Source organism: Xyrauchen texanus, chromosome 32 (assembly GCF_025860055.1).
Source record: "Xyrauchen texanus isolate HMW12.3.18 chromosome 32, RBS_HiC_50CHRs, whole genome shotgun sequence".
Taxonomy (NCBI): Eukaryota; Metazoa; Chordata; class Actinopteri; order Cypriniformes; family Catostomidae; genus Xyrauchen; species Xyrauchen texanus.
In genome coordinates this window covers 606,100-631,958 of record NC_068307.1, presented here as the reverse complement: position 1 = coordinate 631,958, position 25,859 = coordinate 606,100, and the positions used below count along the sequence as shown (strand labels likewise).

At 39.0% G+C, this 25,859-nt stretch overlaps 1 protein-coding gene across 1 annotated transcript in view; it reads right to left on the bottom strand.

The window, feature by feature from the left end:
- The window catches only part of col6a1 (collagen, type VI, alpha 1), a 57,787-nt gene extending 32,255 nt beyond the window's left edge, over positions 1–25,532 (bottom strand). The window contains exons 1-20 of the mRNA XM_052101643.1: positions 25,022–25,532; positions 19,914–20,043; positions 19,512–19,712; positions 18,779–18,938; positions 16,367–16,480; positions 16,041–16,061; positions 15,903–15,923; positions 15,768–15,812; positions 15,627–15,680; positions 14,853–14,897; positions 14,680–14,706; positions 14,534–14,560; positions 14,399–14,443; positions 10,204–10,257; positions 7,755–7,817; positions 7,541–7,603; positions 6,288–6,341; positions 6,161–6,196; positions 5,980–6,042; positions 4,768–4,830 (exon numbers count right to left, since the gene is read on the bottom strand). Of these exons, the coding sequence (XP_051957603.1) occupies positions 4,768–4,830; positions 5,980–6,042; positions 6,161–6,196; positions 6,288–6,341; positions 7,541–7,603; positions 7,755–7,817; positions 10,204–10,257; positions 14,399–14,443; positions 14,534–14,560; positions 14,680–14,706; positions 14,853–14,897; positions 15,627–15,680; positions 15,768–15,812; positions 15,903–15,923; positions 16,041–16,061; positions 16,367–16,480; positions 18,779–18,938; positions 19,512–19,712; positions 19,914–20,043; positions 25,022–25,112 (1,377 nt within the window). The 5' untranslated portion in view covers positions 25,113–25,532. The remainder of the gene's footprint in view (positions 1–4,767; positions 4,831–5,979; positions 6,043–6,160; positions 6,197–6,287; positions 6,342–7,540; positions 7,604–7,754; positions 7,818–10,203; positions 10,258–14,398; positions 14,444–14,533; positions 14,561–14,679; positions 14,707–14,852; positions 14,898–15,626; positions 15,681–15,767; positions 15,813–15,902; positions 15,924–16,040; positions 16,062–16,366; positions 16,481–18,778; positions 18,939–19,511; positions 19,713–19,913; positions 20,044–25,021) is intronic.
- Between the last annotated feature and the right edge of the window lie 327 nt (positions 25,533–25,859).

Genomic DNA, 25,859 nt, shown 5'->3' with positions numbered 1-25,859 from the left:
AAAATTATTATATTAGTTATAGAGTTTAGCAGTAATTATTAAAACATCTCTGACCAAAAATGCCGTCATTGACCAATTAGAAAAATGATACTCCAGAGAGCATGTAATAGGGTCACAGAAAGACAAAACTGACATCCAAATAGTGTGAATAAATGACGTAGAGTTGCACATCAATAACACCATTTAGTGTCTACTGGCACGACGTCCAACACAGAGTCATTCGTCTAAAATGACAGCGTTTTAGAATAAAATAGTTCTGTAATAGTTTGCATCTTACTGGCCTTCCAGATCTCAGTAATTTAACAAAAATATCCCGGAGGGGATTCTGACACATGGACAAAAGAAACGAGTAAAAGAGTTATCATTGAGAGAGCTGTGGCTTCTGTTCAAGAGTTCACAACGCTCTCCAGATTTCCACCGTTCTGAACACTTGGTTCTTTCTCTCACAACTCGAATGGAAAAACATCTTTGCCAGGACAAAACCAATAAAAATGGAACTTTCTTTCCCAGAGAGAGATTCAGAGCGAAACCTGAAACGAGTGACTCAAGGCTAACTTCAAAAGAGAAGCTGTATCTGCAGTATCGCCAGTCCTCGCTACAAGATCATGTGAAAGTGCAAAGCTTAGAGCAGCTGGAACGCACAAACGTCTGCTTTTGAGAAACACCAGACGATTGAGAGAAAAGCATGAAACTGAGGAATGGTTCTGGATGCACCACATATTCCAAACATAAGCTCACAGGAAATTTAGAGTCCTGGGAGGCAATGGAAATGTGTTCCTTTGTTGGGTTTGCAGTTGACACGAGCTGTAGAGAGACATCAGGTGCTGACAGAGAAAAGCAACATGGAGTTCTGCCGCACAGCTGGTGATGCTGTAAGCCTCAAGTATCCATGGCCCAAATCTCTGCTGATTAGTTTGTTGGTAAATCTTTAGTCTGGTCTGGCATGTATAACCACTTAACGTCCAACCAATGGCCTTGGGGGATTGTTGAATACTTGATGCTGATTAGTTGACAGATGTTCCAAGGTGTTGGTTCATTTTCTTTATAAATGCACGCCTACTTCCAGGTTTGTTGCCACAGTAAAGTTTCATAGTTTCATATCACTGAGTCACACTCTTCATGATCTAGAATCTGCTGCTTGTGCTGTTTTAAGAGCGATACATAATCCTTGATGTAAGGAAGAAAGCTCCTGAAAACCTGAAAAATTTCTTGATAGACATGCACATGTGGTATAAGCACAATAATGACTCCGGACAGTTTTATGTCAAATCAATGCACACCTGAGAAGGAAATTCAACTACAACACAACGGTGGATTACTTGAGTGTGATTGGTCAAAAGACGGCATTCTACGGTGAAATAATTTTGTATAATCAACCACTTTCATTATAAACTGACCATTTTCTCAGGTTAAAGATTTCCTACAATATATAGCACCATTAGTTCCATATCTCCTTTTTCCTCATATATATATATATATATACACCAGGGTGTGCTGAGTGACTCCAGCCAGGTCTCCTTAGCAACCAAATTGGCCCGGTTGCTAGGGAGGGTAGAGTCACATGGGGTAACCTCCTCGTGGTCGCTATAATGTGGTTCTCGGTGGGGCGTGTGGTGAGTTGTGTGTGGATGCTGCAGAGAATAGCGTGAAGCCTCCAAACGTGCTACGTCTCCATGGTAACGCGCTCAACAAGTCACGTGATAAGATCTGCGGATTGACAGTCTCAGATGCAACTGAGATTCGTCCTCTGCCACCTGGATTGAGTCACTACGCCAACACCAGGACTTGGAGCGCATTGGGAATTGGCCGTTCAAACCAACGTCAAAATTATGAGAATCAAGTATTTTATCGGGGAAATAAGCATAAATATTAAAATGACAAAGATCAGAGAGTAATTATCACAACGCTAGAACGACTCCGAGGTTCACTGATGCAGTTTTGTCCACCACAATACTTTAATGTTACTTTCCTTATTCTCAAAACATTGCGATTTAAATATAATAATGTTGCACTCTCATAATTTTGACTTTATTCTCAAAATATTATACTTTTTTTTAAACGTGGCACTTAAACGCTGTCATACAAAACATATATTTAATGTCCATTTCCTTGTTTTATTTTATTTGATTATTAAGGAACGTCTCCTTGTCGTACCAAAACAAAGAGGCACCAAAACACTTTCCCGGACTTTCAGTTTCATCATACCACGGTGGTGGAATGACCTTCCCAACTCGATCCGGGAAGCTGACTCACTCTCTATCTTCAAAAAACGGCTAAAAACACATCTTTTCCAAAAGCACTTAACTGGTCAATAAAATAAATAAATAAATAAATAAATATTTACATTTCTTGTTGCACTTAAATCTGTTTTGTATACTATTCTGATGATAGTGAAACTTTGTAATATGGCACTTTTTGTACCACTGTCTCCCTAAGATGATTCGCTGATGTTCTTCCTCTTTTGTAAGTCGCTTTGGATAAAAGCATCTGCCAAATGAATAAATGTTAATGTAAATGATTCACATTGTCGGGGTTCATTTAGCAATAAACACCAGATGCCTTTACATTACCCATACTTACTGTATGCTCATTATGAACACTTACGGTATTGATACAGATTTGCAGATTCGATTCCAGTCCATTTAATTTGGGTATATTTCAGTTATAATATAATGTTTAACATTTACATGCATTATTTGTAGTATTAGTGAATATTTACATGTAGATAAGTGCTAAAACGGTACTTTCTCTCTTTAAAAACAGCAGCAGTTCAGCGGCTCACAGACGTGTTTTGGTTGAGCGCATATTAACGAGCATATTTACTGCATTCAAGCTACAGTATGTGTACAATTAAATGTTTATGTTCCGTTCTCTTTGATCAACAACTGACTGTAAAGAACAGAAAGAGTCCCACCAGAAATATCTCTTATGCGAAAAACAACAACAACAACTTGTGGAGGACAATTACAGACTAAATGAGTTTCAGACAGCCCCGCAGCTATGCAAACATTACGTCATCTTTTACTTCACAAAGTGTGAGCTATTTCTGTCAGGAAGAATATTTGTATGCTTTTAGGTTTTAAAATACATGTGCTGCATTCACAGCTCTTGTAGGAACTTGCTCAGCTGGGCTTCACGTCCATCTGGAGTCCATCTGACCTCAGGAACATATAAATCATTCATTCTTTCTCCTCCCAATGGCCAAACCACTGGACGGATTCCTTTGTTCCTCATGTTACCTTCTAAAACCGCTCAGAGCTCCAATGACCTCAGATCATTTAGGGGCCTCAAAGAATGCCTGTGCGCTGAGGTCACTCCAGACTACACTCATGTTCAACACGCTACACAATTCTGCATCTTTCTGAACATGTATGGACACATAAACGTATGTAGATTAGGAACATTCTGATTCTGATTCAACATAAAGGAATATTACAGTTCAATATATGTTCATCTCAATCGACAGCATTTAATGTTGATTATCACAAAACTGTATTTTGACTCGTCCCTCCTTTTTTATAAGTCAATGGGGTTTAATCTGTAAACATTCAAATACTGTTTCAACAGTATAGACACAAGACATAAACAATATGTGTGTTAATATGATTTTACTGTCATTAAATCACCTTTTCTTACTTCGTTACCATGACGATGTAACACCGTAAACCCCCAAATTATCATTTAAACAACTTTACAGCTCAAATAATGCACAACCTTTAACAGAAGAATTAATGTAAGTGTTTTTATTCAATTATAAGTATCACATTTCTGATGTTAAACCCTCCAAAAATTGACCCATTGACTTCCAATGTAAGTGTCTCACTGGAACATATTTGTGCTTTTTTCCCTAATGTGTAACGCCCAATTCCCAATGCGCTCCAAGTTCTCGTGGTGTTGTAGTGACTCGCCTCAATCCGGGTGGTGGAGGACGAATCTCAGTTGCCTCCACGTCTGAGACCGTCAATCCGCACATCTCATCACGTGACTTGTTGAGTGCGTTACCATGGAGACGTAGCGCGTGTGGAGGCTTCACGCTATTCTCCGCGGCATCCACGCACAACTCACCACACGCCCCACTGAGAGCGAGAACCACATTATAGCGACCACGAGGAGGTTACCCCATGTGACTCTACCCTCCCTAGCAACCAGGCCAATTTGGTTGCTAAGGAGACCTGACTGGAGTCACTCAGCACGCCCTGGATTCAAACTAGCGAACTCCAGGTGTGATAGCCAGCGTCTTTACCACTGAGCCACCAGACCCAGGAACGAGTCACAAATGCTGTCGATTGAGATGAACTTGTGTTGAACCCAGAATATTCCTTTAAGAATTCAGTAATACATACACAGTAATACTTTTTGGTAAAACTGTTTTATTTCAGTACCTTTGATATGAACTCACCTCTGTTGTGAATGTGTAACTACATGCAGTCCCATGAACTACTTAGAACACTACAAATATGTTTTGTTATTTTTCTATATTTTTTAAGATAAGCTCTCAGTACATCTGGAGTCGCTCTGAACGATAGCGATTCAGTAAGTGAGTCATTCAACCGACTCTTGAGCTTGAGGCTGATTCGTGAATCTTTTAGACAGATTCATTGAAGAACCGACTCATTAAACTCATTCACTTGGATGCAACCAGTGAGGACAATGCTGTTGTCTTTATTATCTTTGTGTAGTTACACCCTGTGTTACTCAGTCAACTCAAACTCAAGACTCGGCTAAAACTTCTTCTTCTGTGGTGTTGTACATTCAGAAGACACTCACCGGTTCTCCATTAGACCCCGATGATCCCTCACGTCCCTGTTCTCCCCGGGGCCCGGGCTCACCCTACCAGAGTAAAAGGGTCACATTAACTTCAAATCAGTCGGTCTTTCAAAGGATTTTTTTATTCATTTTGAATGCAAATAAAACAAGTCAAGATGTCTAAGCAATTCACATAACAGAGCAATGAATCATCCATACTGTGTCTGAAGACTTTGTTTGAAACGGTACTTAAATCTGTGCATATATTATGTCAGATATGTTTCAGTAGACTGAAACGCTCACCCTCTGCATGTGAACCCATAATATAGTGTTTTCTCCTGTCAAAATGACTAATTGTGGTGATTTCGTCCTCTGTAATTGTTGTACATGTTGCTAGTATAGCAGGGATATCATATAGTTCTATAAATAAATAGATTTATATCAATAAATGTCATACTGAATAAAAATGAAATGGTATTTTATAGTGAGAGTTGGTATGTAAGCGTGCATTCAGTACAGTTACTACATGCAGAAGTCTCCTTTTGGAGGGTGTGTCCAACATACAGTATTCGGGCGTGCAGTTATTCTTAGTAAACCACCAGAAATACGGTTATGATGCAATGCAAAGCATCCGTCTGACGCAGGTGTACATTGACGTGTCCTTAAACAAGCCCTTATAATAAATCTCGCACTGACTGACGAATTAAATTGCAAAATGCATTACTGGGAACTGTAGGCTAATGACAGGCTTAAGTTTAATAATGTTATTTAATAATATTTTGTATATATATATATATATCTAAAACCGTATTTTTTTTAATGCTTTACTTGTGTGCCAAAATAATGTAATGCATTTTAATTATCTGTATTATTGTTTTCTTAAATGTATTGATTTTATTTATAATTTATTTAAATATAACTATTTATGATTATTTAATCATTATATATTGAATTATTGTTACTTGAGATGCTTTCTAAGCAAATATTTATCTATGCGATTAATTGCGATTAATTAATTGGCATACCATGTGATTAATTCGATTACAAAATGTATTGATTGACAGCTTTAGTTATTTGTTATCTTAGTTAATAATGGCCACTAAGTCATATGGGTTTGGAACGACATGAGGGTGAGTAAATGACAGACTTCTCCTTTTTTTTTGGTGAACTATCCCTTAAATGTCACTGATGCATTGTGGGACAGTTGCTAGAGGTAAAATACAAAGTACTCACAAGTTCGCCTTTGGGCCCTCTGTTACCACGAGAACCTTGTTCACCCTTCTCACCAGCTGTGCCCTACAACAGAAAAACAACTTCGTTTTCTGAGCAGCCTATGTACAAAATCCATACAGAACATAATATACGTGCACTAGTAGAAATAATAGAACAGAAGTAAATATAAATGCTCGCTTACTCGTTCTCCTGATGGCCCGTCTGGCCCTGGTTGCCCCTGGCAAAGAAAGGAAGAAATGGGTGAAACTGAGATTACACAATAATCAGCCCATTACTACCGTACACCAGCCTCTGTGACACACACTTACATCATCTCCTCGCTCGCCCTTATCGCCATTGGCACCAGGAGGACCACGATCTCCCTGGAACAACCCAAAACTGTACGTTATTCTGTGAAGATCACTGTTGATGTTAACTGTTTTCTTTACGCTAATAGAACGTTTGTTTTAGGTTGCACATGATGGTTCGAGTTTTGACGAGCTCGCTAGAGTACAAAAGACTACAACATATTATATTAAATTGTATTAACCTATGAACCAGAACTTTGGCAGCTACCTAGAAACAAATGATTAGCCTTGGCGTAGACGAATGACAATCGTGAGTCGCCACATACTAAAGCCATTCCACCAGCACGGTTGAGTACAGTTGAGTACGGTTGAGCAAGGTTGAGTACAGTTGAGTACAGTTGAGTACGGTTGAGCAAGGTTGAGTACGGTTGAGCATGGTTGAGTACAGTTGATTACAGTTGATCACGGTTGAGCAAGGATGAGTACGGTTGAGCATGGTTGAGTACGGTTGAGCAAGGTTGATATACAGTTGAGCACGGTTGAGTACAGTTGAGCACGGTTGAGTACAGTTGATCACGGTTGAGTACAGTTGAGCACGGTTGAGCACGGTTGATATACAGTTGAGCACGGTTGAGTACAGTTGAGCACGGTTGAGTACAGTTGAGCACGGTTGAGCAAGGTTGATATACAGTTGAGAACGGTTGAGTACGGTTGATGAGTACGGTTGAGAACGGTTGAGTACGGTTGATGAGTACGGTTGAGCACGGTTGAGCATGGTTGAGCATGGTTGAGTACGGTTGATGGGTACGGTTGAGTACGGTTGAGTACGGTTGATGAGTACGGTTGAGCATGGTTGAGTACAGTTGATTACAGTTGATCACGGTTGAGCACGGATGAGTACGGTTGAGCATGGTTGAGTACAGTTGAGTACGGTTGATATACAGTTGAGAACGGTTGAGTACGGTTGATGAGTACTGTTGAATACAGTTGAGCACGGTTGAGCACGGTTGAGTACGGTTGAGCACGGTTTGTTAACCATGCCCAGAAATCTGAGCTGAGAACAGTTTGTAATCGCACAATGCTGAAATGCTCCTAAATGCTCCTAAAACCTTTATTTTTCATGCTAAGAACTATTTGCAAAACGGTGGAAAAGCGGCTTATGATGTCTTCAAATATCGCCACTGTAGGTACTGTTAATTTACATTCACCAGTTCAGTAAATGTCATGACATGAAACAGCATTCACAGTAAGCATAAATAAATGTTTCTTCATACCTTGCCCCCTGAGGGTCCATAGTTACCAGGTCTTCCCGGGTCACCATCTTTTCCAGGATCTCCCTGAGACAACAAACAAACCCATCAGAGACGCTTCTGAGTGCATAGAGGTTTTTGTTGTAGATTACTGACATACAGTGCAGAAACTGATATCTGAGGTAATGCGTCTGTGATTGAATGATATGTGAAATAATGGCACAGATCCTTCTCTTACTCTCTCTCCTTTGCGTCCATATTGACCGGGGTCACCTTTCGGACCTGGTTCTCCCTGCAAGCCCTATAAGACACAATGACATAAAAACAGCTTATTTATGATTGAAGGAGAGGATCACTGAACCATTCATTTTTCTTTAATGCAGAATGTAAACGAAGAGTTAAACACTCTACAGGGTAAGTGGGCTGGATGTCAGATTTGGTAAATGTTTGGCTGCTCAAGAGACAAACATCTTGGAGTCCAGATGCAGGCGACACTGAGTGGAAACAGCCACTCGTAAAACTGACTGACAAACCCAACAGCCATTAAGCATTGCTCGAGGGAGAGGGAACATTCCCAGTCTATTGAGTTGACTGTGTATGAGATGAGAAGGTCCATCCCCTTATCCAACTAACCCTTTTCTAAGCTCTGCCTTAAAAGCTCCTACCTTAGCAACTGTTGCCATAGCAATTCTCAGACAAACTTTTGCTCTTTTACACTGGGTGCAGTGTTGGGGTAATACTCTACAAATTACTAATTATTTCTCAAAAATTTTACTCCGATTACTTTACCAATTACTTAATTGGAAAAGTAATCACATAACTAATTACTTTACTTTTAAGTTACTTTCTAAAACACTTTTCTGCTCAACAAATTCACAATAATGTCTATATGTCCAAGTATAAGTCATACACTCAACTAAAATAGAACTTAAAATAACCACTAGAGAACGTTCTGTATACGTTCTTTAAGGGTGCCACCTAAAAATGTCCCAGCAACGTTTTGGGAATGTTAGTTTATGGTTATAAAAATAGAATAATGTCTATATGTCCAAGGATAAGTCATACACTCAGTACCTCACATTTGTCTTTCACAATGACTTGTTACGGGACCATAATTGATGTATTCTACATAAATAATTAATATATTAGAAGTAAACTTGACCCTAAAATGTACCTCAAAGTAATTAAATGAATTGAAAGTCAGTAACTGTAATCTGATTACAATAATTAAAAAATTTAATGCATTACACTACTTTTTTACTAAATGGTCATTAGATTACAGTAACTAAGTACTAGTTTTTAATTGGGAATACACGCAACCCTGATTGGGTATGTCTCAATCAGCTCCCTAGTTCAGTAGTCAGGGCACCGATCAGTGAGTCGGTCATTTCTAGGGGTGTCCCATTCACCAAATGTCCCCAGTGTACTGAAACATCTGATCCAAAATGCATCATAAAACCAGGGAGAAGAGTTACTTACTATTGGGGCTTTTGCACTGCATGGTACGGCTCGACTCGATTCGACTCTACTCACTTTTGGGGGTTTTCCACTGTGGATAGTACCTGGTACTTTTTTAGTACCACCTCGGTCGAGGTTCCAAGCGGGCCGAGCCGACACTAAATGTGACGACCAGATCACTGATTGGTCAGAGAGAATTGTCACTACCAGCGCCACTGGATTTGCAACACGGGACATCAACCCGCTAGTTTCAAAGTTAGCAACAGCGATAACAGTATCATTTGTTCATGCGACTTGCGAATTGGAAAGAAATGGCTGTGCGTAAAACCACACTGTGGTCAATAAACCACACGAGGTGCAGACGGTCCTCTCTTTAGTAGCCGAGGAGAGGATCCAACGAGAGCTGGATGGGGCGATGCAAGTATGACGATCAGACTATAATCCCGCCCACATTGAGGCGGCACTAAACTGAAGTGGAAATGCAAGCTCAGAAAAGTAAAGCGAGCAGAGTCGAGTCGAACCGTAACGTGCAGTGGAAAAGTAGTATATGTTCTCTTCCTGGAAATGTCGTTAGGTGTTCTGAAGTTATTCAAGTCGTTAGAAGATGAGCACCAGTACTATATAAAACTATGTATTTTTAATAAAAAGCCTTATTTTCTCTTTAAAGAAAATGTTGCTTATAATGTCTTTCATCAATACTATGAATGAAAGTACAACCATCTTTTAAATATTAGAGTTCTAAGAAGAAAATCTAAAAATCTCAGTTATATATTTGTTCATTTCTTTGTCATTTAGCTTTTATAATAACGCTGTAGAAACAGTTTTGTGTGCTGTAAATAAATAACATCAGTGAGGACGTCAAAGTAAATTGTTACTAATGTAGCGTTCATTGATTTACGTTTGAGTTCTGTTCAGTAACACTCGTGTCAACTGTTGTAATCGATATCAAATGAGGCTTTTAACGTGATAAGCATCTACTCCACAATTATTACATTTTTCAAATAAAAACACAGACAAGCACATTTGACTGAAATATTGCCCCGTTCACAGAAATCTCCAGTTCATTCCTGTGGGACCCGTAGCAAAGGGTTGGTAAGCTTCTGATATGGACCTATAACTGATCTTGATTGCCTCTGGATCACATTACAATGACATCACACACACATTCATGCACGTCGCTGCTTTACAGTCCCAGGTGTTTATAAACTCAAGGTGCCGGTTCTACTTACATGTGGCCCCGGTGACCCTTTGCAGCCTGGAAGACCAGCAAACCCGGGCTCACCCTACGAAATGCAAAACAAACACATGAAACATCAACAGTCTTCCTCATGGAGGGGTGAGAGGTCAACACTCATAACTGGGTGTAATTTATGGAACACACGGAGACATTCAAAAACAAGACTGCATGATATCGAGAAACAAATTAACAACAGAATAAGATCTACAGGAAGTGGCAATCACACAATGAAGATGTCATGTGTAGAGCTACATGCTGGGGATTTATTAAGAGCAAAATAATCCCCATGTTTAGGACAAAGTCAAGTCAAGGGTCAGAGAAACAAGACACTTAAGAGAAGAAACAAAGCAGGAATGGGACAAGACCGAATAGGAAGAGTGTCACAGGACGACAGAGAAATGTACATTTTGAGTTACAGTGACAGAATATGCACCAAAACTCATTTAAATCAACACATTTTCTTCTTTTTCTGTGGAACACAAAATGATTTATTTTGCCAAATGTCCAGGCTGGTCTTTTCCAAACACCGGCAGCAGACAGTATAGGGACCATTAGGGCGGCACGACTTGGACAAAAAGTCATATTGCGATTATTTTGAAAATATTACAATATGCGATTTTATATGATCAAGAAAAGGTGATTCCTTTTGACCAAAACGAGATCATGTTTTGCCCATGTCGTACTGCCCATAAAAAGGGTTTAGCTACTCTTTAAGGGTTCCACACTCGAGTACTCCTAAAAAGAACCGAACTCAGATCTTTAGAACTTCATTCATAAACAATATGAAATATATAAAGACAAATCTTCTTCATTTTTCATCGTTAGGTTTCTGAACACTGTCAACTTGAATATTATATTATTGTAATTATATTGTTTCTGTAATTAACTCTTTACACTGGGCTTTATTGCGCAATCCCGTCAATCCGAGGACTTCTAAACTGTCGAGCTTTTATTTTGGCACGACTTCAGGAAGAGCTTCTGTTCTGATTGTAGCCGTCGAGTTCACAACATTTACATTTATGCATTTGGCAGACGCTTTTATCCAAAGTGACTTACAGTGCACTTATTACAGGGACAATCCCCCCGGAGCAACCTGGAGTTAAGTGTCTTACTCAAGGACACAATGGTGGTGACTGTGGGGCTCGAACCAGCAACCTCCTGAGTACCAATGTATTATACAGTGCACTTATTACAGGGACAATCCCCCCGGAGCAACCTGGAGTTAAGTGTCTTACTCAAGGACACAATGGTGGTGACTGTGGGGATCAAACCAGCAACCTTCTGATTACCAGATTACCAGTTATGTGCACTTATTACAGGGACAATCCCCCCGGAGCAACCTGGAGTTAAGTGTCTTACTCAAGGACACAATGGTGGTGACTGTGGGGCTCGAACCAGCAACCTCCTGAGTACCAATGTATTATACAGTGCACTTATTACAGGAACAATCCCCCCGGAGCAACCTGGAGTTAAGTGTCTTACTCAAGGACACAATGGTGGTGCCTGTGGAGATCAAACCAGCGACCTTCTGATTACCAGAACTGTATAATCTGTATAATGTGCATTTGAACATCTCCTCTGTCCACAAATACCCAACTCATGAGGTATAATATTATTATATTCGTATACAGTATTAAATGGTCAATGATCTGCACCTATATAGCGCTTCATTTAAACTTAGAGGTTACCAAAGCGCTTTACACTGTGTCCCGTTCACCCATTCACACTCATACACCAATGACGGCAATTAACCAATTTGTACTTGTAGTAGCCAAACGTATTTGGAATTAAGCAAAAGTGAATTGAGAGTGAATCTGGAGCGCTTTAAATATAATGTGTTCAGGGCACATAAGCAAGCAGAACTGACCTCAGAGCACATCTGTTACTCTGAGCACAAAACCGCAAAAGTGCAATTTACTATTTTCCTAAGAATTTGGCCATTATGATAAGAAGTTTAATACCACCTCTTATCTCAGCGCAAAGTGATCTTTAAGTCACATCAAAAGGAACCGCTGGAGGAAGAAGTTGGACAGAGATTTGGTATGATTTTGACCATTTCATTATTTTTATTGTATTTTCATTTCATTTGCAGTGTCATTTGAATTTAGAAATATTTTGGGTTTAATTTGATCATGTTTCAATAAATGAATTTATTTAAAAAAATCACAATCGACCGATAGCAGTGAAGCGCGCCGATACAATCACTGTAAATACCAGCCATGATTTATGTCAGTAGATGAAAATGATTAATAATCATGACTTAATTTAATGGCGTGTACATCCAAGTCCAAAAGGACCGAATCTGTCATAGAAATATGACTGACATTCATCGATTAATGCACAAAATAATGTCATTTTCTGTTCTTCTAATTCATTGCATGCAGTCACGACCATCTTCTGATGAATGTGCTGTGTTTGATTAAATCTTTGGTACTTGAAGGAATGGAGTATATAATAGGATGCAGATATTGAATAACCAGAACCTCAGGATTAAATGGCCCCTGGTCACGCGTTATTACCCTCGTATGCTTAGACTTAGTGCAGGCTTGTACGACAATAACAAAACTTCATGGCCATGTCCATTGACTTTGCGTTTATGAGTTAAGGCGTTGCATTGCACGTAATGTTTGCGCTCTTAAAATAAAATAGTGTTCGATTAATAATGAAATATGATGCCATAAAAACAACATCAATAAAATTCCCTCTCAAAATACATCATTTTAAGATTCACACATTTCAATTTATTTACTAAATAGAATTTAATTGAATGGAGTAAACTTTACTTAAAATAAATAATGAATACATTTCATCTTAAAAACAGGCCAAAATATTTTTTGATTGTGTAAGTTAATTCAGATTCAGCAAATGCATCAAAATATCGATGTATAAATGGCTTTAAATGAAAAGTTTTATTCATTGCACGCTTTGTGCAACCAAAAACAATATTTTATTTGATTATTGTCACTGCAATGCCTCTGTAGTTGAATATATATTTATATATTTGTTGTCTGAAGAATCATTTATGTTTGAAGAGTCCAAGAACGATGCACAATCCCTCATGAACACGTTCAAAGTATGTATTATATGCTATCATTTGTCACATGATCTGTTTTGATAAGTGGCCAATGGAGGGGGTCAATGCTGAGTGACTCCAGTCAGGTCTCCTTAGCAACCAAATGGGTCTGGTTGCTAGGGAGGGTAGAGTCACATGGGGTAACCTCCTCGTGGTCACTATAATGTGGTTCTCGCTCTCAGTGGGGTGTGTGGTGAGTTCTGCGTGGATGCTGCGGAGAATAGCGTGAAGCCTCCACACACGCTATGTCTCCACGGTAACGCGCTCAACAAGTCACATGATGAGATGTGCGGATTGACGGTCTCAGACGCAACTGAGATTCGTCCTCCACCACCCGGATTGACTATGCCACCACGAGGACTTAGAGCGCATTGGGAAATGGGCGTTACAGATTGGGGATTAAATAAAGAAAAATGTAATAAATTATTATTTTCTAATTGGCGAATTTTACCATTTTACACTATCAAAACTTTTAAGATCAATCTGTGTTAGACAGCTTTAAATTGATTTATAGATGAATATTTGGCAAAACTCCCAAGGGGGACACTTAAAATCTATTCAAATATTATTTTAATTTAATTAATTATATTAAATTCAATATAAAATAAATATTAAAATTGTCCAGCTTTCCATCACTTTACAAAATAATAAATGTACATGTAGGATTAATTTACCTTTGAGTAGTGTACACTGCACAGTAAGCACAGGTGGGCTGGGACAGGAAGAGTGATATGTAGCCTATAAGTTAATTGTCAGATGCTCAAAACATCTCGACAAAACGACAGATGTTGTCATTTTTATGACATAATATCTCGTTACTACAAAAAAAGTTTTTATGACATGCCAGAAGGAAAATAATAAGTATGTGTCAGTATTGGACCACCATAGAATGTGACAGTAATGCATACCAGCCAAACAGAGCAGCGCGGATATACTTTGAAGTGAGCCGCACACGCAGACTATTTACAGTATTACAGCCCTTAGCGGTTTAATAATGTATGGAAAAGAGCAGTCAGGACATTCTGCCCACTATATCCTGTTTTTGTTCCACAGAAAAGAGAAAGTCCAAATTGTTGGACCGAACTGTTATTTTCCCGAAGTCACAAGCACTCACCTTACGTCCATCGACGCCATCAAGCCCCCCTTCTCCTTTATCTCCCTGAAAGGACGATTGACACATTTCAGCTTGAACAACAAGAACAAGAGGGACGATATAATATAAGAGCATGATGATAAACACTCATCTCACCTTGAAGCCTTTATTACCTCTTTCTCCCTGCAGAAAGAATACAAGTGTTTAAGTGACAGAATGATTTCGGAGATGAGATAAGTGACTGTACTCTTGAAATGTTGATATTTCCATTAAATCAGAAAAGAAAGCTCAGCCTCTTTCACCTTCTCGCCTCTTATTCCTTGGTCTCCCTGGAAGAAAAGGAAACTATTATAGATTATTCCTTCAACAAATGCACAGAAATCAACTCTAACATAGACAGAATGTAAATAATCGTGGGAGAGAGAGATAGAGAGAGAGAGAGAGAGAGAGAGAGAGAGAGAGAGCGGACACAAACCTTCATTCCTTGGTAACCGACTGGACCCGGATCACCAGCATTTCCCTATTAGGAGAAAAAGAAAAAAGAAACTTTTGAGATTTCATGCAAAGACATATACTGTATATGACAGATCCTGAAGTTGTAATGGCTGCAGAAGATGGGGGGGGGGGGTCCGTTTGGGGGTCAGTCCAGAGTTTAGATTTGATTTGATTATCAACAAAGAGACCCGAGGACACATGGAACATTTACAAGACACAATGATTTCATGCTCATGTGAAAACTATTAATGTTGGGACTCACTTTATATTAGGTGTTTAACTACTATGTTAAACTCTATTTACCCACCAGCAGGTCCAAAGGGGGCGCTATATCTCGAACAAATGTTATGCTTAAAATGTCTCCGTATAGGTAAGTCAGGCATATGAGGTCTCATTTGAAAGCTTAGAATCTGAACTTTGCAGAGATAAACATCACTTCTGCATTTATGTGACTTAAAATAACAGAATAAGGCTTCAAATGGTAATGAGCGTTGGTAATGAGCGCCCCCTAGAGGTAATGATGTAGAAATATTTATATAAAAATAAAAGTCCTTCTCACAGCACATAAATGGGCGAGTCATATATCAAATGAAAGCTCTCATTCTCAGGAACGTGACCGTATAGTTTATTTTGTTGCACTAATACCACAGTTCAAAAGACTTTCAAAAGAATCACAAAGTGAAATATGATTTCTGTAAGACATAAAATACTTTCACTTCTGATAGAGTGGAACAACAGATATGAAGATGCTTACCAGAGGACCAATATTTCCTTTCTCTCCCGGCATTCCTGGTCTTCCAGTCTCTCCCTGCAAGACAAGGAAAAGTGAGGACACAGTTCTCTGTGCATGCTGAGTGTGGATCACTTATCTGGGTCGTGATGTATTCATACTCACTCTGCTTCCTGGATCTCCACGGGGTCCCACGGGGCCTCCTGGGGCCTGTGAAGATACGACATGAAACATACAGACAGTTACCTTCATATAGATCCGTGAGGTTTATTGAGAGGGATAAACAGGTCATTTACTCACATTGCAGTCAAAGGAGCAGCACTGAGGGAAGATTGAAAAGACACAATTAAACAATCACCATTGAAAAACGTAATCTATAAAATCAAGTGACGTATTGGATATACAAATAATGTGCGGGAGCTGATGACAGCTACATACCACGTCCTTTGTTTCGTTTGTCTGGAAAGCAAACGCATAAACAGAGAAGATTAACATGTCATTTATGATTGATGATTTATAAAATAATTCCCTCTGCATTGAGCTCATGTGTTTACATAAATTTATATTCATAATATCTGTCAGCTCTATAATATAAGCCAATAAACTAGAACAAATTGAGAAGAGTTTACAAATAAATCAATATTTGCTTGCACAATTTCAAGCAGAGGAATTCTTTCTGTGTTTTGGTCCATCAGAATCATCCACAGAACAAAACAAACACAGTAAACAACCTAATTATGGCAAGTTTGTGGGATGACACTCACAATCATGTTGACGATGGTGCGTATAGTGCCTATTTGTGTGGAGCGCGATTTGTCTGCGGCGGTGAAGTTCTGTCTGTAGTTTTGGTCTGTGGCGATGATTGACAGTCTGTTGTCCTGGGAAGAAGACAGTTGAAACAGGGAAACGGTTAGTGTTTGCCCAAAAACATTTGCATGAGAAAATGTCTCTCTTTCTCATGCCAGCACAAAAACACTTGTGGTTCATTTTGGCCAACAACCGTCCACATGGACAAGCAAACGCCATTAGCATGTTAACTGACCAATCACAGTCCGCTCTTTACCGTGCCATTAAGTGATGGTAAATGTGAAGTCGGATCTAACCCTGAGTGCAGGTGTACTGTGGGCTACATTCGAATATTTCTAGGGCTGTTTTTATTTAACCCTTTAAGCTCTGAAGGTGTTTTAAAGGTTTCAGTGGCTACCCAATATTAAAGGCTTATAGACAAAAAAAGTGTCATTGTAATGAAAACTTCTCAAATGTTACACTGATATAGATTATGATACATTCTGAGGCTCTCAGCCTGCTGAAAAATCACAGAAAACATGAGGCAAAAATATACTTTCTTTCCTTATTTAACATTATATATATCAGAAAAACTGCTTTTATTTTGTTCCTAATAATGTCAACTTCATTTAAGAAAATGTTTGTGTTGATACGACAAATCAATCAAAAGTTGCAACATTACAAATATAATGTATCATAGTGTCCAAAAACATCTCCAAACTAATAAAAGATAATAATTGTACATAAGAACTAATTACACATGCAAACACAACAATGACTAAAGGTTTGCATAGCATGCAGACATGATTTTAGTCATGAGATTTCACAGAATGAGTTTCATTCTGTGTCATTTGAGTCATCATTGAGTCTGTGTCGTGTATTTGGCGCCATCTCCTGGTGGTCATATGTAACATTGTGCTTCATGTGGATTATCTAATGATCTATACATCTGATTATCTTGTGTGTGGACTCAATTGAAAGATAATCACAGACTCTAAATAATCATATGTGAGATTTTATGTTCCGTTTATATTTTGTGATGTTATAAGTGAAAACACTGCATATAAGCAACACCAACATAATTGTTAAAGACATATATTTGGATATTACACACTATAATTTAGGTCTGTGAGTAAAACAAATAGTGCTGGTTGTATCTTACTCTTTGAGATCTTTCCAACAACATATGACACATGAATATTGATGACTTTTATGTTTTTACTGACTGCAATAATATGTACATTGAGTTTCATTCTGTGTCATTTGAGTCATCATTGAGTCTGTGTCGTGTATTTGGCGCCATCTCCTGGTGGTCATATGTAACATTGTGCTTCATGTGGATTATCTAATGATCTATACATCTGATTATCTTGTGTGTGGACTCGATTGAAAGATAATCACAGACTCTAATTAATGATCTGTCATATTTTATGTTTGTTTATTGTGCGTGAAGCACATATATATATATATATATATATAAATTATCAAAACAGAACACTTCTGATTTATTTGCAAATTTCAAAGCACTTGTTCAGATTTGGTCATAATGTCTACAAACGATATCCGTTTTGTATTGGTCAAGACCGTAGTTATTTCTATTATTTTTTTGTATTTGTGAGTGTTTACAGTTTAATATATTTACAGTTTTATACATTCAGATGAAATATGATGGATGTAGGTTATAAATTATCCCTGAAATATAGTTTTATAATGTTGTGTGGAGTTTATTCATTTTCTTCAGATTGCATTTAAAATATGGCTGTATGGAAAGTGGTGCACGATGGGCCAGTGTGTGTTTACGTTGAGGTCTTAAAGGGCCAGACGGCTTAAAACCGAGTGTTTCAGACAGAGGGCCAAAAACAGGGTGGATAAATATTACTGTATAGATGACTAAATTATGACTGTTTTGGTGCAAAAAAAATGATAATAACATTCTAAGTGGATATCAGGGATGATAATAAAATGATAATAAATGAGTACGACATGACGTCTTTAAAAAAAGGCTAAATACATAAAAATCACAGTGAAGTGAAGAAAGTGGGACAAACCTTCCCATTCACATTGTACCTGTTTTATCGACTTTGTGACCAGGTCTCAGTTTACATTTCATCATTATTTTTGGAACCCAATAATAAGATATTATTAAGATAAGAATATATGTTTTTTGAATCGCCAATCAGATAAGAGCAATTTGAGATATTAGCGTTTACTGGGCAGTGTGCAGGCGCTCTGTGGGCGTGCCATCTGAGATTTTCTGTCAAGAGATGACGAAAACAAATGATGTTTTTGAACCCTTGTGTGCATCAGACCAGACAAACTTATTAACACAAATGATATTCATTTCGTGCACATCAGATAGGTGTAAGTGGCCTGTTTTGAGTATACAGTACCTCCTGGTCAGGTGAGATGGCCACAGAAAACACTTTGATGGCGTGCTGTCGAGCCTCATTTGTGGCCTCCTGGATTCCGCCACATGGTTCCTTGTACCCGGTCAAAGGGTGCCCGTCCGTCACCACCACAATGTACTTATTCTCATGATAGTGGGAACCCCTGCAGGCAGATGCATTGAAACAAGTTATACTCCTGACATAATCAAGTGCAATGGCTATACAATCGGCGCTTCCGCCAGCTCCCTGTATCTGTTTGATTTGACCAAACTGGCATGAAGTACGTCCCTCTGTGATTCTCGTGTGAGCGCGCCAACATGATGACGTCACACGACAGCACCGTGAGGCATTGAGGGTTTACAGGTGATTTTTTTTTTTTAGTTAATAAAGTTAATAACGTATCGATTCACTTCAGAAGACATTACTTGATTGGCGGGAGTCGTGCGGATTTATTTGTGCGCTTTTTGGACCGTCAAAAATCGGTGTCCATTCACTTGCATTGGATGAAGCTAAAAACCTGGGATACTTTCCTAAAAATCTTAAATCCTGTTGTGATGAAGAAAGAACGTCAGATACATATTGGATGACCTGAGTGTGAGTAAACGATCAGCACATTTGTATTTTGGGCGAACTGTTCCTTTAAGTGATGCTGCACACTATTCTCAGAGTGTTGCTTAAAGGCTTTAAAGCTGATATTGTGTCTTCGTGTATGTGCATCTTTAAACAATTCACATACGCTCTGAGCAGTTCAGAGATGCCCTCCTTGATGGCACAGTCAGTGTACGTTCCCTTGCCAATGTATTTGATCTTGTCAATGGCAGACTTCAGTTCAGCACGCTTTGTGTTCAGGTCCACCAGTCCCATGACCAGCTCAATGTCGTCACTGTAATGAAGAGCTCCAGAGTTCCATGTCACCTCACGATCACACGGCTGACGCCTGGAGACAACACAGGAAATTCAGTTACACTCGTATCAAAACAGATGCTTTTTAATATTGGAAGTGCAATGTGATAATTATGGTAAACGCATCCAAGATCAGTCATGGGTCAAACTTTTGGTAAGCATGCTGAATATAGATATTATACCGAATGAAAGCTAGTGTTGCTCTGTAAACAGTCAGCTTGAATTAATAACATACATGTCTTTCAGTTCATCGATGAAAAGTTTCGTGAAGGTCTTGATTTGATTGATGTAAAAATCTGGTGGTTTGGCCCTGAGAGCCACACTTTCAGAGGTGTCCAACACGAAGAACAAATCCACCGGACATTCTGTGGGAAGAGGACATGCACAACATCATGATCCGTTAGCCACGCCAGCGATTACTCGCTCACAGCTGCAGAAGTCATACGATCAAACTAAATCTTCAACGTCTGAAGCCTGAGAAACATCTAACGTGTGTATGTCAATTAGAGGTACAACGCTATATCGATTGTACCAATAAATCGGTGCCGATAGTTTAAAAAAAGATATATACAATTGTTTTTATGTTTTTGTATATTTTGGTATTTTGATTAGATAATCAAGTGTTCTTAATTTAAGTGAGGACATGCAAAGAAAAATTCAACACTGTGACTAATAATAAATAATTTTCCTGATCTGGTGAAATATATATACAAAAAAACCATTCATTTGGTGAATATATAGGCTATAAAAAGCTTATTTGGTTATTTAATAAAGAGCATTGTTATGTGGCCGAGTCTCAGTCTTTGCAAAATAAGAGTCCCAATGGTTTCGGGCTTGTTTACAGTTAAAAGACCTGCGTTATTTATGTTTATTATTGAGTCAAAAATGTACTTTCTTTCCTTATTTAACATTATATATATATATATATATATATATATATATATATATATATATATATATATCAGAAAAAATAGCGCATACTTCATTTAAGAAAATGTTTGTGTTGATACGAGAAAGCGATCAAAAGTTACACCATTACAAATATAATGTATCATAGTGTCCAAAAACATCTCCAAACAAATAAAAGATAATAATTGTACATAAGAACTAATTACACATGCAAACACAACAATGACTAAAGGTTTGCATAGCATGCAGACATGATTTTACTCATGAGATTTCACAGAATGAGTTTCATTCTGTGTCATTTGAGTCATCATTGAGTCTGTGTCGTGTATTTGGCGCCATCTCCTGGTGGTCATATGTAACATTGTGCTTCATGTGGATTATCTATGATCTATACATCTGATTATCTTGTGTGTGGACTCGATTGAAAGATAATCACAGACTCTAAATAATGATATGTGATATTCTATGTTCCGTTTATATTTTCTGACGTTATAAGTGAAAATACTGCATATAAGCAAAACCAACATAATTGTTAATGACATATACTTGGATATTACACACTATAATTTAGTCTGTGAGTAAAACAAATAGTCTGGTTGTATTTTACTCTTTGAGATCTTTCCAACAACATATGACACATGGATATTGATGACTTTTATGTTTTTACTGACTGCAATAATATGTACATTGAGTTTCATTCTGTGTCATTTGAGTCATCATTGAGTCTGTGTCGTGTATTTGGCGCCATCTCCTGGTGGTCATATGTAACATTGTGCTTCATGTGGATTATCTAATGATCTATACATCTGATTATCATGCTGGCGGGCCCATCCGAGCTTAAAGTCTTAAAGTGTTATTTTAGTGTAATTAATTATATAAACAATAACATGTTTAAATAAATTAACACAATTAATTGTGTCCCCTGACCTGACATTCATATTAGAAGCATGTATTTTTCTACCATCGAAGCAATTTAAGCTTGAAGTACATGTAACTTTGTGTTTTTACGAGGCGCAGGGGGCAGTCAGCACGCTTCAACAAACATCACAAGCGGGGTTCTGGGTATCTCAGCAAATATTGATGCTGACTATCACACCTGGAGTCATGAGGTTGAATCCAGGGCGAGCTGAGTGACTCCAGTCAGGTCTCCTTAGCAACCAAATTGACCCGGTTGCTAGGGAGGGTAGAGTCACATGGGGTAACCTCCTTGTGGTGGTGATTAGTGGTTCTTGCTCTCAATGGGGCGCATTGATCACGGACAGTAGCATGAGTCTCCACATGCTGTGAGTCTCCGCGGTGTCACAATGAGTCACGTGATCAGATGTGTGGATTGACGGTCTCAGAAGCGGAGGCAACTGATATTCGTCCTCCGCCACCTGGATTGAGGTGAGTAACTGCGCCACCATGAGGACCTACTAAGTAGTGGGAATTGGGCATTCCAAATTGGGGAGAAAAGGGATAAAAAGAGTGGTACAAGCGTAAGTTTTAAAAACACGTCTTGTACTGCTGTTATTTATGGTTATTATTGGGATTTTGGTCGAAGAATAAACTGCATATGGGAATCTATGTCTGTGCCTGTCATAGTAAGGAAAGAACAAATGTAAATCGTCCGATTAATCGTTATCGGCCTTTCCCACCATATTCGTTTTTATTATTGTTATATAATATTTGCACCATAATAATATTAAAAGAATATTTCGCCAACATTTGTGTATGTTGAATGCCACAAAAACTCATCCCTCCTTTTCTTTATAAAAACCAAAGCACTTAGATTAATTCTGTTAAAACTTGTGTATTATTTGAGCTGTTTAAATCATTGTTTGTATGGTTGTTTTGGGGTTTAAGACATTATATGGTCATTAAAGAGCAACTATCGGTTGTCAGCAAAAATCTATGCCGACGTCCCTTCATCTGGTGAACATGTAGGCTATAAAAAGCTTAATTTGGTAAATACATAAATATAGAATATTGTAACAGAGCCACGTCTTCTTCATTTCAAAATAAGAGTCCCTGGTGAGGTTCGGCCATCTTTATTGTTAAAAGTCCCACTTAGGATTTTATTTATTTTACACTCTTGTAGCATCTACGTCTGTGGCCGTCACATTAAGGAAAGACTAAGGACATTTTTTGCTTTCTATAAATTAATTATAAAAAGTATTGGCTGATTAATCGGTTATTGGCCTTTTCCGCCACCTCAATTATCAGTATCGTCAAATCCACCATTGGTCGACCTCTACTCGTCATGGCAAAGAAGTTGTAAAATTGGATACAGCTTTACACAGATGCTGTTAGTTAGTGATTTTCAACACACTAAAATCATGTTAGCACCCATATTGTTTACATCTTGTGGCTGTACATTGATGAGCTAAAACATTATGACTAATATGCTGTTGGTCCTCCTCTTGCCGCTAAAACAGCGCCGACCCATCGAGACATGGACTCTAAGAGACTCTGAAGGTGTCCTGTGGGATCTGGCACAAGACATTAGCAGCAGATCCTTCAAGTCCTGTAAGTTGTGAGGTGGAGCCGCTGTGGATCGGACTTGTTGGTCCAGCACATCCCACAGATGCTACATCGGATTGAGATCTGGGGAATTTGGGGAACACCTTGAACTCTTCATCGTGTTCCTCAAAGCATTCCTGAACAAGGTGTGCAGTGTGGCAGAGAGCGCATTATCCTGCTGAAAGAGGGCACTGCCATCAGGGAACAGCATTGGCATGAAGGGGTGTACCTGGTCTGCCACTATGTTTAGGTCGGTGGCACGTGTCAAATTGACGTCCACGTGAATGGCCCAGTGTTTCCCAGCAGAACATTGCCCGGAGCATCACACTCCCTCCATCGGCTTGTCGTCTTCCCACAATGCATCCTGCTGCCATCACTTCTGGTAAACGGCACACATGTACACGACCTTCTCCCACTGCCCCATGGTCCAGTTCCGAGGCTCGCGTGCCCATTGTAGGTGGTTTTGATGGTGGCGGGGTCATCATGGGCACTCTGACCGGTCAGCGGTTATGCAGCCCCATACGTGTGTTGTGACACATTCCCGTAACCATCATTAAACTTATCTGTGACTTGTGCCACAGTAGACCTTCTGTCGGTTCTGACCAGACGGGTTGCCCTTGCGCATCGATGAGCCGTGGGCACTCAACACCCTGTCGCCAGTTTGTGGTTTGTCCCTCCTCAGATCACTGTCGGTAGGTCCTCACCACGGCTGACCGGGAGCACCCCACAAGCCTCGTCTATAACAGTTTGGCCCTTGTGAAAGTCGCTCAGGTCTTTACTCCTGCCCATTTCTCCTGCATTCAACACGTTGACTACAAGAACTGATTGTTCGTTTATCTAATCTGCCCAGACCTTGACATGTGGCCTTGATAGATGATGATCAACGTTATTCGCTTCAACTGTGCGTGGTCATAATGTTTTGGCTCATCGGTGTACATTCAGTGTTTTAAACAAATAGGAAGGACGAGTCGAAAATATTTTTTGTGGTAATCAATATAATGCCTTAACTTGTATTGAACACAAAATATCTCTTTCTTTACTATCCATTATTGATTACTTCCGGTTCAAAATATGGTAACTCCCCTACTGGCTACCCCAAGCTATTTATGAGCACTTCGCTTTGGAACGACCCTTTAAAAAAAGGCGGCCATGATTGTTCTCCCTCCCAAGTGCCCTTTGTAGGCTGATTTATCCTGTTTGGAACAGGGTTGGCAACCTAAGCAGTGCAGTCATGTGACATTACAGGTGCAGGCGGATTCGGGTATTAAGGTGTTTGGAGATGTATACAGGTGGTAATAGATATATACTGCCCCAATGGCATAAATCAATTCATCTTAAATGGACAGATCTATCAGATTAACTTCATTAATGCACCACATAACAAACAGACAATATTAGATGCATCTGTACAGTACATGTGGCCTAAAGCAAAGGCTCTGTCAATCAATGCTTAATTCAGAGCATTATATATATATATATATATTACAATATAAAACATGCATCTCAGCTCAATGTGTTCATAATGAAACATTCATTGACATAAGATGAAATGATGAAATGATGCTGTCTGCATAGTGATCTAAACACACCTACTACAAGAATTGACTACTGTTGCATACTAGTAAAGCTATAGTACTTCTCCACTTTATTAAAGCTAACTATGTCATGCCACGCCTTATTGTAATCGTGACCTGAAATGCATTATAGCTCACTATGATACCGTGCAATCAATACTATACTGCTCTATTAAGTATGGTACAAGAGCAATACAATAAGTTACTAAAACACTTATTCTCTAACTTGCCTTTATGCATTAAATTGGCATGAAATGCTCTAACTCCCCATATACTTCATGATGTCTAACGTAACGTATTAATCCGTTATAAACATTATATAATCGATGCAATAAGGAGGAAACACGTCTATGATTACCTTTGAAGGACTGTCGAGACGCGTCCTGAGCGGAGATCGCTGCCCAAAGTGCGCACAGAACCGCGGGTAATATAAGTCCATTACGCGCCATAGATCCTGATGTATTTACTGCACGTGAACCGTGCACACTGTAGCTGAGGAAACACACACAGCAGAACTGCTGATATTACTACAGAGGAGTTAGAAAAACTGGTTTGTGTGAGATGAAATAGCGGACAGCAGGACGGCGCATGCACTCAGCGCACAGACCGAAATACAACACCGCACAGCACTGAGAGGAGAGAGAGAGAGAGAGAGAGAGAGAGAGAGAGAGTCAGTCAAATCAAAAGCCCTCCAAATCCAAGAGCTGAGCCCAGAAAAGAGTCTCCTACATCAGTATGTGCTGAGACTAATCGTCCCCCCTCAAACACACTTTGACCAGTCTCACATCAACACTGTTCTCCAAACACCAATCAGACTAAACCAAATTATATCGCAATGCACAGAAACCTATCTGGAACATTGGAAAGAAGAAACTAAAAGCCAAAGTCGATCTGAATGTTATCTGGCCCTAAACAGAGAGTATGAGCTGGCAAAATATCTCTTGACTGTCAGAGATAGAAAACAGAGACAGACCCTAACTCAGTGACCACACATTGGCAATTGAAACAGGAAGACACAAAAAATCATGGCAACCAAAAGAAAAGAGAATATGTGCTCAGTGTTGGACAGGTGAGGTCCAGACAGAAATGCACTTCCTCCTAAAATGTGAAACATTCAGAGACATAAGGAATGTTTACTTAAAGAAGTTTAACTCTGAAACTTCAGAATTTAAAGACCTAAATGACCTCAAAATTAC